Source organism: Notolepis coatsorum, assembly GCF_963971535.1.
Source record: "Notolepis coatsorum genome assembly, chromosome: 9".
NCBI lineage: Eukaryota > Metazoa > Chordata > Actinopteri > Aulopiformes > Paralepididae > Notolepis > Notolepis coatsorum.
In genome coordinates, this window is record NC_140173.1 from 78,535,297 (window position 1) to 78,550,476 (window position 15,180).

The window sequence follows — 15,180 nt, forward strand, 5'->3', positions numbered from 1 at the left end:
CACCGCCTGGCACACTGACCCTGCAGAACAGGCAGTCAGCATGGCCGTAAGCACACAAAAAAGGTTAACCAACGGAAGCAGGCAGCACACCGGGGAAACCAGGCAACAGGCTGTAACCTGAGCCTGGAGCACTGCGGACGAGACAGGCGCCAAAGGAGTCCGCTGAAAACAGCCCCCCCGGCGGAAGGGGCGTATGCTGGCTGTAACTGAGGGGTACAATTCCCTGACTGTATTACTAGATATGATACTTACTACCACTACCTTTGTACTTAATATTCGGCCACCCAGTACTCGGCATAAATATATTATGATGAACACTGTCACGTAGATGAAACGGATCCAACACAAATGTACGAATTAGAAATAGGTCTTTATTTCTACACAGCGATGGTGTGTAGAGCAAGCACTTAATCAAATCAATCACATTTATGAATGGGAATTAGTATGCACTTGTATGGCAAGAGTATTCGTCGGTATATCAATAGAGAATGTCCAATCTCTGAAGGCGCAGGTGGTACATATACGACCTGGAATAGTTTAAGGAATAACAGCAATGATACTTTAATGATTATATACTGGATACACTAGGGGGGGTTAATCCGGTCGCTTGTAAGCCGACAGGAGTAGGAAGGGGGGGGGGGGGTAGAATCCGGCTGCCTCATCCGGCCAAGGGTATCCCAGGTGAACCCACTGTAGTGCCGTTCAATGCGCCGGCGATCCTTGGACCACAGATGAAAGCAGGTGGACTCTTTGTGGGCCGGCGTCCTCCGGTCCACGGAGGAGAGACGTGAAGCGACCTCGTCTTGCAGAGCGTCTCCTCACCTTGCGTCCTCTCCAGGGGGGGGGGTTCCAACACACGGCAGTGTCGGGGGTTTTTATCCATGGAATAATCAACGTATACAAAGCATAATCCGTGCCTGGGAAGGCGGGCTGTCGTCGGTAGAATAATCCGGTATACAGGTCCACTCGCTCGTCGGCTCTGGGGCTCCTCGGGTGCAGCTTCACGTGGGATCAACCACCCTGGATAAGCAGCCAGTTCTCTGCCCAAAACGATGGGGTACTGACTACGGTAGTATTCTCACCGTACGAAGCACTATATATTAACAGACTATTATTAGCTTAATAGACTACGTCCAACTCGACGATATAGTGCCAAATATGACTATTCAAATATTAATATACACGATGTCTCAATACCGATGGTAGGCGAACTTGGCCTTACTCCCACACGTGGCGTCGCGGGGAGGCTTTACGTCTGTGACTCTATTGGAGGGTAAGAAACTGGACTGAAAAGAAAGTCCTACTTTAGTAGCGCAGTATATATACGCACTATGAACAAAAAGTCCCATTAGTGGTGCGGTAGCCAGATTCCTACGCGGAACTAGGACTTGTTCGTACATGTTGAGCGGTACGTTTGAACTGGGTCTGAGGGGTATGGCAGCCTGGCACCAAGGTCTCGACCAATAGTAGAATGGAGACTATTATGGGATGTTCAGTAGGCTAGAATGGATATTCAATGCATATTGTACAAGGAATATACAAGGGATATCAGGGAATATTAGAGAATATACAAATACAATTAAATATATATATATAAATAAATATATATATTCGGTTTAATCTGGCCCTTCACAACAGCCACCCCCTGATTGGGCCCAGACCTAATCAGTTAAACGGAGACAGATTAATCGCGTTGTCTATTTACACATAAGGGTTTGCTGTAGGGGTCAGTCAACTTCACAAAGTCATAGGGTTATAGGGTCATGGTCATCATCGATTGTGTCTGGGAGTCGGGGCAGTTCTATGAGCCTCGCCACGGGACGGGTGTAAGTGCGCCCCTGGACAAGCACTTCAGCTGCTCGGACCTTGCCGTCGGCACCGGTGATCACTTTGCTTACGCGGCCGGCCGGCCACATAGCTCTGGGCAGTGATGGATCAATAATCATGACGACTGTTCCTTCTGTCAAATTGTCTCTCTCCTTTACCCACTTCTGGCGGGTCTGTAGAGACGGTAGGTAGTGCAGTAGGAAACTGCTCCAAAACTTGTCGGCTAATACTTGACTGTACCTCCACATTCGTCGGCCGTTCGCTTCTTCAGGCCGGTACATTGTCTGGGGTAACGCGGGATCTAGCCGCCCCATCAGGAGTGTGTTGGGGTCTGCGGAGATAACAGTGCTCAATCCACAGAACACAGGCTTCTTATTCTCAGCCTCCTCCTGACTGGCTTCCCTCGGGATAGGCGTGGGCCACTCTCCTTCCGGGAGCTTTAGGAATGCTGGGCCGTCACTGCAGACACTGCGACGGGTGAGGTCATCCAGGGGCATCCTCCGGGTGATGACGTCAGCTGGGTTCTGTTTTGTATCAACGTAGCGCCACTCTGTTTCTCCGGTTAACTCTTCGGTTAAGTCTTGAATCTCGGTGACTCTGACTCCCACGAAGACTTTGTACTTGCATGAGTCCGATTTGATCCAGGCGAGTACTGTCGTGGAATCTGACCACAGGATTGTTCTAGACACCGGTATGGTGAGCTCACGTTGGATGAGCGTGGCTAGGTGCGCTCCGGCTAGGGCTGCGCAGAGCTCTAGGCGTGGGATAGATTGTTGCTTGCGTGGGGCTATTCTCGAGCGGGCGAGGACAAATGCTGTGTAGATCTCTCCCCCCCTTTCTTGGGCCCGCAAGTAGGCTACTGATCCGTATGCGACCTCTGAGGCGTCCCTGAAGACGTGTAAGTCCATTTTACATGTCTCTGGCCTCACCGTGGGTGGGAAGTAGCTTCGGCGCATATTAACGCCTGGGAGTGAGTGGAGCTCCATCTCCCACTCTCTCCAGGTGGATGCAAGGTGTGCGGGAATGGGGTCGTCCCAGCCCTGGTCCTTGTCCCACAATGCTCGTACAATCATTTTTGCCCTGGTGGTGTACGGTAGAATACATCCTAGCGGGTCATATTGTCGGGCGAGTGTTGTGTACACACTCCGTCTGGTGGTCGGCGCCGCCGCCGGCCTTCCCTGCTCCGTAGTCAGGGGCTTGTGTCTGTAGTGAAGCGAATCTGTTTTGAATCGCCACACCAATCCCAGGGTCATCTCCTGGGCTTCTCCCGGGATTGTAGCCATCCAGGTCTCGCTGCTGGCTGCCTTGTCCTCGGAGGAGAGGCTGCGCAGTACTTGCGGATCGCTGCTGGCCCACTGCCTGAGATCAAAGCCGCCTTTGATCAATGAGGCGCGGAGTTTAATCAGGAGAGCCTCGGCTTCTTCCTGGGTTGAAAGGCTTTGTAGACAGTTGTCTACGTAGAAGCTGTTCTTTACGCTGTGTCGGACCTCTTCGTCCGCTGCTGGGTCCTCTGCTACATGTTTCTGTAGTGCAAATGTAGCACAGCAGGGGCTGCACGTCGTTCCGAAGGGGAGGACTTCCCATTGGTAGATGGCTGGGTGCTCATCTCCTGGCTTCTCTCTCCATAGGAACCGTAACAGGGGCTTGTCCTCCTCTACTAATCTCACCTGCAGGAACATTCCTTTAATGTCCCCGCTGATGGCCACCTTTTCCTGGCGGAAGCGGAGTAGAACGCCGAGTAGGGAGGGGCCGAGTGTGGGACCGGGCAGTAACTCTTTATTCAGATTTTGGGATCCGATCTGGTAGCTGCAGTTAAATACTATGCGGTCTTTACCGTTGTGATGGACCTTGTGGTGAGGCACGTACCACGATTCAGTGGTCTGGTCAGCCTCTTTAATGTCCATCTTTGTGACGTGTCCCACTGTGATGAGCTTCTCAATCTCAGCGCGGTATACACTCTCTTGGGCGGGGTTCTTGGCTAAGCGCCGCTCCGTGTTCAGCAGGTACCGTTCTGTGGCGTCTGTCTTGGCGTGGAAAGTAGGCATTCCTTCTCGCCGCAGGAGTGGCGTGGCGTATCTCAACACGCCGTTGACCGGGACTCTCTTGGTCCCTGTCTCGAGGAGGTGAATGGCGTAAATGTCATCTTTAGAGCGAATGTCTTTCTTTCCGTTCTTAAAGGGCATTTGTTCCAAGGTCCATAGCCGCTCTACATGTTGTAGGAGTGCGGTTTCTCCCTCCGTGACTCGGGAGTGGAGACATCTAGTGGCTGTACTTCGGTTGAGAGATTTGGCGAGCGGGCCTTGGAGAGTCCATCCCAAACGGGTCTCGACTGCTGCAGGACAGCCTCGGGGTCCGGTATGAACCCGGTCTATCGGAACAATGAGGTCTGCATGGTCGGAGCCTATCAACAGGGTCGGCATAGCATTGGCTATGAGCGGGATCGCTAACTTGCGCAGATGTGCATATTTCTCCATCAGCTTGGCGACGGGGTATGTGTACCGCGACAGTCCTATTTCTTGGCTGGTGAAAGCGTCTGTAATCTGGTACCGTCGCTCAGGCTGGCCGCTTGCTGCGATAGAGAATGAAACATTCTCGCCCTTTATCGTCTTCAAATCTCGTCTTATTGTCCGAATTGTCATTTGGGTTTCGCTTCCCCGCAGCCCTAGCTGGGCCGCAGCGGAGGCGAGCAGAAGGGTCTTCTCTGACCTGTCATCGAGGACGGCGTAAGTGTCCAGGACTTTATTCTGGTAGCTTAGTGTCACACGCACTACTTTTAGGAGTACTCGGGCTCCACTGCTGCTGGCGGGATCGATGTACATGACGCTCGCTTTGCTGCTGGATGGTGCGGGTGAAGGGCGCCGTCTGTTACTGTCGTGAAGTATGTCCAGATGGGCTCCATCGCACTTGGTGCACCTTTTCTTTAAGCGGCATTCGGCTGCCATGTGTGAGCGCGCACAGCGAAAACAGCGCTTGTTGGACTTTATCCATTGACTTGCTTCCTCCGCGTTCAGCTTGGGGAAGGAGTCACATTGCGCTAGCCAGTGTTCTTTCTCACAGTAGGGGCACACTATCTTCCACTTCTCCGTTCTGGAGGGGGTACTGTGGCTCCTGCTGCTCGGTACTGACTCCGATTGGTGCATCACAGTCACCGATCTTCTTCCATCATTTAGTCGTCTGGTTCCTTCTCTGGAGCCAGGGGTGCTCCGTCCGAATGTATCTAGCCGTAGGCTGCTGACTTCTCTCGCCAGGAAGTCTGCTAGATCGAGGAGGTTCGGTTCGGGGCCATTCGGGTCTCGGTGGTCTCTCTGTCGCCTAAAACGCTCCTGTCGAGCGGGCGGCAGCTTCTCCAAGATCCTTTCCACATTTGAGTTGGCGTAAAGTTCATGCCTCCCCTTCTCTCTCTCCGCTCCCAACATCCCTACCAGGGACTGCACTCTGATGGACAGGTCGTCCAGTGCTCGATTGTCTATTGCTGGGGGTAAGCGGTCGATGTGTCGGATCTCCTGGATCACGTAATCCCATATGCGCCCATACCTCTGGTCCAATGCTACCAGCGCTGCTGTGTATGGGGTGGTGGAAGTCGCGTAGGCGAGCGCTATATTATGTGCGCGGGGTACCTTTAAGTGCTTCAGTAGGATGGCGTATTTATGGCGTTCATCCAATACATCCACCAACATGGTCTCCAGACACATGCGGAGTTCTGTATACTGGGCCCGGTTCTCTTGGGTGAAGTCGGGTACCATAGGCGTGCCAATGTATGACGCTGACTGTGGATACATCGGCGAGCGTTGGGGGAGAGGCCTCCTAGGCGAGTCTCCTCCCGCTCCTTGGTATGGGCTGGTACCGGCAGTGTACCATGGCCCGCTTGTCCAGGTGCTGTTCCTCGGTGCGGGTCGTGCGTCGTGCTCACCCGTGTATAGAGTCGGGGGTCTGTAGCGCAGCTCCGCGGGAGTATAGCCTGGGCTGTACCGGACCTCCTGGTCCGGTAGAGTACTGTGCTGTCGTCGGGCGTGGTTCTCCTCCTCTTCGTCTTCAGTTAGGTCATCCAGTGCTTGTAGTCTCTGGTTTAGCCTCTCCACAGGATATGCTGCTCCTTCCCGGTTGCTAGGTCTCGCTTGGACCGGTGGGGGGAGGTGGTCTGTGGGGGGTATAGACCTCGTCTGTTGGTCAAGTTCAGGGTTGTTTACTCGGCTAGGGGATGCCGCCCTGGAGGTGTGTCTAGACGAGTTCCTGGAGCCTCTGGCGGAGGGAGAGGGTGTTGTCCGTCTGATCAGCTGTTCTATTAGTTGCGCTTGCTGTCTGTCGCGCTCTGCGTCCCGTAGAGCACCAGCAGCTGCTCGCTGGCTGTCTGCTCGGTCTCGGGCCACATTCTCTTCTCTCTGAATGCGTCTTATTTCTAGACGTATATGCTCTTCTTCGCTCCGCTGCTGGATCTGCAGTCGGTCGCGTTCAGCAGCGGCGTTCAGGCTGATGAGGAAGGCCTGCTGTAGGGTCCTCTCTGCCTCGCTGGGAGAAGGCGGTTGTATAGGGGAGCCTTCCCTCGGGGTACTCCTTGCGGAGCCTTGGAGCTCTATCTCCACGGTGCTCTCCCCGTCTTCTTCCGTGCCGAGTTCTGTCTCGGTAGCGTTGTATTCCTCCCGGGACTCATCGGGGACTACTTCTTCAGTACTGGCGGGGTGTGAAGTCATGTCTGGTTCCCACTGGTCCCCACCGTGAACTTGGTCAGTTACATTAGAACCCGTAGGGGCCTCTATGGTCGGGGTAGTCTGGGCGTTGGGGTTAGACATACTTTTACTTTCTAGTTTTACCGCGTTTACTGTTAGTAGAAGACTAGGTTGTTGACTGACAGCGTAAGCCTCTAAGTACTGAGGGAGCCGTCGTTCGCGCTGCGGGCGTTGGTTAGGAGGATCGTTTCGTGGAGTGTTCATCATAGGCCATTTCAATATTAATAACACTATATTAATATTACACTGATTACCCTCCGGCTCGAAGGACCAATTGTAACTGAGGGGTACAATTCCCTGACTGTATTACTAGATATGATACTTACTACCACTACCTTTGTACTTAATATTCGGCCACCCAGTACTCGGCATAAATATATTATGATGAACACTGTCACGTAGATGAAACGGATCCAACACAAATGTACGAATTAGAAATAGGTCTTTATTTCTACACAGCGATGGTGTGTAGAGCAAGCACTTAATCAAATCAATCACATTTATGAATGGGAATTAGTATGCACTTTTATGGCAAGAGTATTCGTCGGTATATCAATAGAGAATGTCCAATCTCTGAAGGCGCAGGTGGTACATATACGACCTGGAATAGTTTAAGGAATAACAGCAATGATACTTTAATGATTATATACTGGATACACTAGGGGGGGTTAATCCGGTCGCTTGTAAGCCGACAGGAGTAGGAAGGGGGGGGGGGGTAGAATCCGGCTGCCTCATCCGGCCAAGGGTATCCCAGGTGAACCCACTGTAGTGCCGTTCAATGCGCCGGCGATCCTTGGACCACAGATGAAAGCAGGTGGACTCTTTGTGGGCCGGCGTCCTCCGGTCCACGGAGGAGAGACGTGAAGCGACCTCGTCTTGCAGAGCGTCTCCTCACCTTGCGTCCTCTCCAGGGGGGGGGGTTCCAACACACGGCAGTGTCGGGGGTCTTTATCCATGGAATAATCAACGTATACAAAGCATAATCCGTGCCTGGGAAGGCGGGCTGTCGTCGGTAGAATAATCCGGTATACAGGTCCACTCGCTCGTCGGCTCTGGGGCTCCTCGGGTGCAGCTTCACGTGGGGTCAACCACCCTGGATAAGCAGCCAGTTCTCTGCCCGAAACGATGGGGTACTGACTACGGTAGTATTCTCACCGTACGAAGCACTATATATTAACAGACTATTATTAGCTTAATAGACTACGTCCAACTCGACGATATAGTGCCAAATATGACTATTCAAATATTAATATACATGATGTCTCAATACCGATGGTAGGCGAACTTGGCCTTACTCCCACACGTGGCGTCGCGGGGAGGCTTTACGTCTGTGACTCTATTGGAGGGTAAGAAACTGGACTGAAAAGAAAGTCCTACTTTAGTAGCGCAGTATATATACGCACTATGAACAAATAGTCCCATTAGTGGTGCGGTAGCCAGATTCCTACGCGGAACTAGGACTTGTTCGTACATGTTGAGCGGTACGTTTGAACTGGGTCTGAGGGGTATGGCAGCCTGGCACCAAGGTCTCGACCAATAGTAGAATGGAGACTATTATGGGATGTTCAGTAGGCTAGAATGGATATTCAATGCATATTGTACAAGGAATATACAAGGGATATCAGGGAATATTAGAGAATATACAAATACAATTAAATATATATATATAAATAAATATATATATTCGGTTTAATCTGGCCCTTCACAACACTGGCGTTGTTGCATGACAAAGCCTCCATTAAAAAAAACCCACCCAGAGGGGTCGAGGCAGAGAAGGCTGACATGATTGGCAGACGTCATGAACGTGCAGGGGCACACTCAACCGGGTAACCCGGGAGTTGAATCTGCTCCAACATACCAGGGAATCAACCACCCTCTCTGTACAGACGGTGGTTGTTCCTATAACCCCTCAAGAAAAAACTCCAAAACACACCTGCAGGCATACACTGGCTATACCGCAGTACAAGTGTTTCAGTTTTCAAAAAAGAGTTATCCCAGGCCTACGGTATCAACGAAACTTTACTTCGGACCGGGCCCAGCGGCACGGGAAGCACAGGGTTACCAGAGGAGGTCCAAGACCACCCCAACAGCCCCCTCTTCGCCACGCGTGAGAGAGGAGCGAAAAGAATGGAGAACCAGCCCTAAGCACACCGCACTTGGTATTCCCAGGCGGTCTCCCAACCAAGTACTAACCAGGACCGAACCTGCGTAGCGTCCGAGATCGGGCGTGTACAGGTTGGTATGGCCGTAAGCCATTACGATAGTGCAGAGTACAATATGTACCCAACAAAGGGTCTCCATAGCGCCTAACCCTGTGACACCCGGACCGACCCGGCATTTTTCCCCCCGAAAAAAGCACAAGTCCCTCAGGGTACCAGAACAGCAGATCTGCATCCCCGGCGGACAACGGGTTAACTGACCTGGACCAGCGCGACCAGACCAGTCCCGTGTCCTAACCACGCCGACATGCCCACTACAGAAGAGGGGGTAGGTATGCGTGTCGATCTAAAACATGAAAAGAGGGCGCCACCCAGACGGTCCCCATTTTTACATCCCACCACCCTCCCATAGGGAGGAGACGGAAATCCCCAGAGAGACTTCCCACGCGAGCTGTATAGATTGAAAAGAATATATTGCAACATTGAGCTATGTAAAATTTGCGTTAGGGCTCTCCGAGGAGGAGGCACTGAACCAATACACACTCAATAATCGAATTGAATCGAATAGACACACAATAGAGCAGGACTCCTTTTTGAAGTTCTACTCACCTTGACAATCTGAGGAGGAGGCTCTGAACTCTGAGGAGGCTCCCTCACAGGGAAGGAGAGTCCTAACTCAGAAGGCCCGAGTAGGAGCTTTGTGAGGAGGAGCTCTGACAACTCCCTGAAACAGATCCATCATATGGACCTGAACAACTCACGGAAGTCTTACCAACAGAGACGCGCACAGTGACGTACTCTATGGCGGGGGAATTTCTGCGGTGCACACGCCCAATCTTCCAGGGCGTGGGACCAGGAAACTCCCCCCCCCCTCTTACCCTGTAACCTGCTGAACAGCAACGTGACAGGAACCTCGAAGGACAGGAGGTTTTAACCCCTGCCCATCAAAAAGGGGAGGAAAGGATTACCAGTGCACCCCTTTACGACCCCACACCCATGATGTAATGACAAAAAAGAGCATGACACAGTCACAGTCAGCTACATGAAGTGTCTAACAGCTTCACACAGCTCATGTGCTAACCTGCTATCTGATTTTTACTAAGGAAAAAACACAGAATAGAGAGGGCCCCCTTAAGAGACCCGGTACCAGACTTACACATGTGCTTCTGTGGCCAAACCTAACCCAGTTGTAGATCACAAGACACACACAACCCTTTATCTCAACAAAAAATGGCAAGTACACTCTTGCTACAGAGGAACGCCGTTTTTAATAACGAGAGAATACAGAATCCTCGATTATGTATCGGCCACAGGCCTTGCTAAGCACACACGATAAGCGACCAAACAATCTTATATATATATAGTTTCTCAAGCGGTTAGCACAACCCCAGCAATTAAGCTGAGGGTTACATCGTATCCCCACAAACACAGTGACACAATATATTGTCAACAACATGTCTGAAAGGAGGGTGGGGAAGCCCCAGGGAAACCGGGGGGATCACCCCTCCTACCTTACCCTTGATACGGCCAAGTTGAACAGGTAACCCTGTTAATATGTGAACACACTGTTCATTGTCATTACAGGCTGAGAAAAGAATTCATTCTTCACTCATATGTCACTAAGCATAGCTTTATAGGTTAATTAATCCCCTTAGTTGTGAGTTCATGGTACCTGAACACACATGATGTTCTCAACACAACTAACCAGATAATTTTTACACATGTAAAACAAAAACCCAATTTGTATGGAGAGAGAAGCTATACCAGTGACAAGACAATTCACACACAACACGCGTCGTATCCTAAATGTATTGCAGCAACACCCGTTTTGGAAAACATCGTTATTACAAAACATTTAGAAGGGAAGGAAGAAGAAGTGTTTAAGGTCCGGTCGGGACCTTTCCTACCCTGAGCGCAGGCCAAGCGAACTGCAATCTGGCTAACGGGGCACCGACGTTGAACACAGCATTCCTGTGTTGACGACGAGGGCAGCGTCGCTGCGCCACCCAGCCGCTACGGTTCTCCATGTTGACGCAGTCCTCGCTGGCAGGGCTCCCGGTGTAGGTTCGACTAACATCCTCTGTCAAAGATGACGTCGTAGTCAGAATATTTTAAGGCATGTTATAGTCATAGCAATGTTCAACAGTGTAGCATCAAGCTAACAGCCGCCCTCGACTGATAGCACCAAGCTAACGTTTCCTAGCCTAGTGACACAACGGGCTAGCGCCGCAGCTAACAGCTGACTGGGTAACAGGTAGGCCACAACTAGCACGCAAGCTAAGCATCTATCACCTGAACTGTACAAAACGACATAACAAGCCACACTTCAGACAGGCCGCCGTCTGAAACCCTCTTCATCCTTTAAGAGAGAAGAGAAAAAGAGATGTCAACACAGTTTACAACGGTGATTTTACCAGACATCCGGCGGAGCCAGCACAAGTCCCATCTGGGCTGCAGCCGACTTGAACATGGATCTTCCGATAACGAACATCCATGCCCACATTTCCTCGTTAGGGTATACTCTCATTTGTATATGAAAGATGGGGCCTGCACGGGACAGAGAAGCATCCGCTCGTCCAGAGAATCCTGGGATCACCAGTTCCTGGTCGCGGCCCACTAGTTGACTATAATGGGCTTCAGACCAAGATCCCCCGCCGTCGCCTAAGAGGCTGAACAGAGGACCCTAATCTGGGGCCGGCTTTCGTAAAAATTGTCAGCTAGCCCCCATAGCACTAACAGACAAGTGGTGCTCGCAAGCAAACATTACTCACCCAGGCTTGAAAACCAACCAGTCCCTCACAACAGACTTCCACAGTCCAGCTGCATAGCAGGAGGGACTAGGTCAAACCCATCCAGCCGCAGCAAAGGAGGACTGCAGTTTGGGGAGTATATTAGCGACACAAGCCCCTAATACGAAAAAACCGGTGGAGGTTTAGAATGATCATCATCTTCCAGACACTCCAGTGACGAAGACAATATCGCCGTATTTTCTCGAAAATAGTGAGAGAGAAAATAAAGATATGATGTCAACGTATCTCCTTGTTCTTCCTTTCCTCAGACTAAATATTTTTCTCCACGTCAAGTGGGCATGTGAGCAGCACTTAGCTTGTGGCTGAAATTTGAGAAGGAGATGGGTGTGTGGCCCCACCCCTGCTTATGTAGGTAAGCGGATGGGGGTGTGGCCAGATGAATGCTGGCATGTAAAGGTACATGGTGGAATTTTTTATTCAGTGTATATACGCTGAAGCGAGATATATGCAGACAGGTGCTGAGCAAAGCCATAACGCTACAGAACGTTACTTGGCGATTCACTCGACGTTTGCAGTGGTCGTTGCATAGTGTTTAATTGTACTGAGTTTTTCTAGTTTGCTCATGGACCTTGCCATATAGTTTGGGCATTTCAATTTGGCTAAAGAGGCTGAGAGGAGACTTGCTTTAGCAAGTCTCTACATTGTCAAACATGTACACAAAATGTAAGTTATGTTGGAGTTTTATTGTGTTTGAGTTGTTTGAGGGAAAGCAACCTCCTGCCCTGCAGTAGTTTTTATTTTCACTTTGTGCCGCTTGATTTTATTGTATTTCATGAACAGTGTTTTTCATAGATGGAAGTAACTTGAGAAAAGGTTTTGCATTTTTCTATTGCAGTTTTTCACAATAAATTTTCTTAAAATACCTCTGTACTATGTGAAATATGTCCTAGTAATACAAGAGTACAGTAATAGCTGCCAGTGTTTTACCCCTTCAGAAGCATTTATAAACATTTTAAGATAAATTAATATACCGTGATATACCGTTACCGTCTATGCTTCAAATTATACCGTGATATAAATGTTAGACCATACCGTCCAGCCCTGAGCCATATACATTTTCAGATACACAACAGCAAACAAACCAACGTAGCTCCTGGGGTAATACACAGTCCCCTCTCATCTCTAAACGGTACCCTACCCCCCCCCCCCCCTCACAGTGAGCTGTGGTGTTCCACAAGGAAGCATATAGGTCCGCTACTGTTCCTAATTTATGCAAATGACATGTCGTCAGCTTGTGACTGCAACTTGTTCCTGTTTGCGGACGACTCAGCCCTGCTGGTCTCTGACAAGAACAAGTTACAGGTTGAAAAAACCCTCAGCTCAGAACTAGGCAAAATCTGCATATGGCTCGCTGATAACAAACTATCATTACACATGGGCAAAACAGAGTGCATTCTCTTCGGTTCAAATAACAAACTCAGCAAGACCGACGGCTTCTCAGTTACAGTGGGTGACAATATTGTCACAAGGAAAGAAGATATTACCTACCTGGGTTCCATCCTAGAGGCAAATCTTTCCTGTGACAAAATGGCATCCAATGTAATAAAAAAAGTCAACCAACGAACACGATTCTTGTACCGGATCTCCTCACTGGTAAACAAGAATACCCTGAAGACTCTAACAGGAGCACTCATTCAAGGGTACTACGACTATGCTTGCACCTCATGGTACCAAAGCACCTCAAAGGTGCTAAAAACAAAATTACAAACATCTCAAAACAAACTGGTCAGTACTGCTTTACCTTACTCCATGAACCCACCTCACCCCTGCCCACTTTGACAACCTAGGATGGCTTAGAGTAGACGACAGAGTACAGCAACTTGCATGGGCCTGGTCTACAAGATACACTACACGACCAAGGTACCCATGTACATGTCAAAATACTTCCCAAAGGTCAGTGAATACCACAACACCAGAGGGAGCTCCACAAATCATGTTAAACCCAGATTCGCTCAAACAAGGGACTAAACAAATTATGCCTCATCTATGTGGAATGCCCTACCCACAGCTGTAAAGGAATGTGAATCACTACCCACCTTCAAAACCACTCTCAAAGAGCATCTACGGGAGACTGCAATTCAAAACTGGCCCCTGTAAATGTCTAAACCCAACCCCCTCCAATGTGCCCCCACCTACCCAACCTCCTCCAATGTACAGTTTCTTCCCCCTCAAATGTATACCGTACTCCTTTTTTATCAACAGTACTGTATATTTGTAGATCTGGTATGTCATAAATGTCTAGATGCAACAGTAGCCTACCTGTATGTTATATTTGATGAATTGAAAATGGGGGACCCTGATGTAAACAAGACGAAAGTATTTCTCTGGTCTGCATCCCCTTAACAATTGTGTATTGACTCGAGCTGTACTGTATTGTACCCATTCTGCAATCTGTTAATAAACTGTTCAATCAATCAATCAATCGGAAATGTGCTTACAGTCTTCTCCAGAGTCAGACAAGAAGATAGATACGAACCTATTTCCTCTCTGTGTGTTCAGTAGAAAGCTATCCGGCTGCAAGCGAGCCTAGCTTAGCACAAATTAATGTAACCGGTCGGATAAGGACCACTAGCCTAGTTTAAAACTCTGGGAGAGGTGTTTTTGTCCAACAGCTATAGGCTAGTGGTCCGTATCCGCTTCCATTCAAGAGAAGATGGTAAGCACATTTCCCATAATGTGTGCCCAATTAAGTCCAGGCTTGGATCACTGTATTGAGGGCAGGCTTTGGATAATAATAACATCAGTCTAGAAATATAGACAGTGACTGTTAATTTCCTTTCACGCAGACAGACCTAGTGAGAACTGAGAACCACATTTGAATAATGGCCATGAATGAATGAATGAATGAATGAATGAATGAATGAAAACTTTATTAACAGATTGCAGAATGGGTACAGTACAGTACAGCTCAATACATACAATTGTTAAGGGGATGCAGACCAGAGAAAGACTTTCGTCTTGTTTACATCAGGGTCCCCCATTTTCAATTCATCGTAACCTATTATTAACTACACTTTGAATGGTAACGTTAATTGACCAAAGTGGAGTTGAGTCAGTAAAGATCGAGGACAAGTGGCATTCAGCAGAGCATTCTTACATACAGTACTACTGTACAATGTCCTCTTCTCACCTGAAGCGCTTCCTCCGCGCAGACAACGTACAGCTCTGGGGGAAAGCACGGTGTGGCTTTATGTAATGATGTGTTGTTGGTCCATTCTGCTGTTCTGATCAAGTCATATGCTGCCCGCAGAGCCCCAGGGTCTACAAACAGCGACAAGTCAATGTTAACGTTTGTAAAGTGAAGTCCCACGATGAAAATAAATCGTTAGATATAGAGTAGATTGTATGCAGAATAAATACCCTTCTGTTCCTTTGCCTTTGTTAGGTACTGACGAATATCATCAAGATCCATTATACGTGGCCAACGCGTTACCGATCAACAACTAGACCCAATTGATTTACAAATTAACCTGGTTGGAAGTTAGTAGTAAACGTTACCTTGTTCTGTAGCTAACGTTAGTTGTCACACCGCGGTTACGAGTTTATTGATAAAACCAGTGACTAGAGAAAAGTTTGAGGCTCGTTTATTGCCAGTTTGCGTCGCGTTTGGCAGCGTATCTAGGCAACGGAGACAACAATTCGACGGCGAGCAAAAAGGTA

General features: G+C 49.3%; 1 protein-coding gene across 1 annotated transcript in view; it reads right to left on the reverse strand.

Moving 5' to 3' along the window:
- Positions 1–14,932, reverse strand: part of cfap46 (cilia and flagella associated protein 46) — a gene marked incomplete at both ends in the record, with an annotated part of 296,072 nt that extends 281,140 nt beyond the window's left edge. The window contains 2 exon segments of the mRNA XM_084321923.1: positions 14,651–14,781; positions 14,881–14,932. Of these exon segments, the coding sequence (XP_084178049.1) occupies positions 14,651–14,781; positions 14,881–14,932 (183 nt within the window).
- Positions 14,933–15,180: the final 248 nt, after the last annotated feature.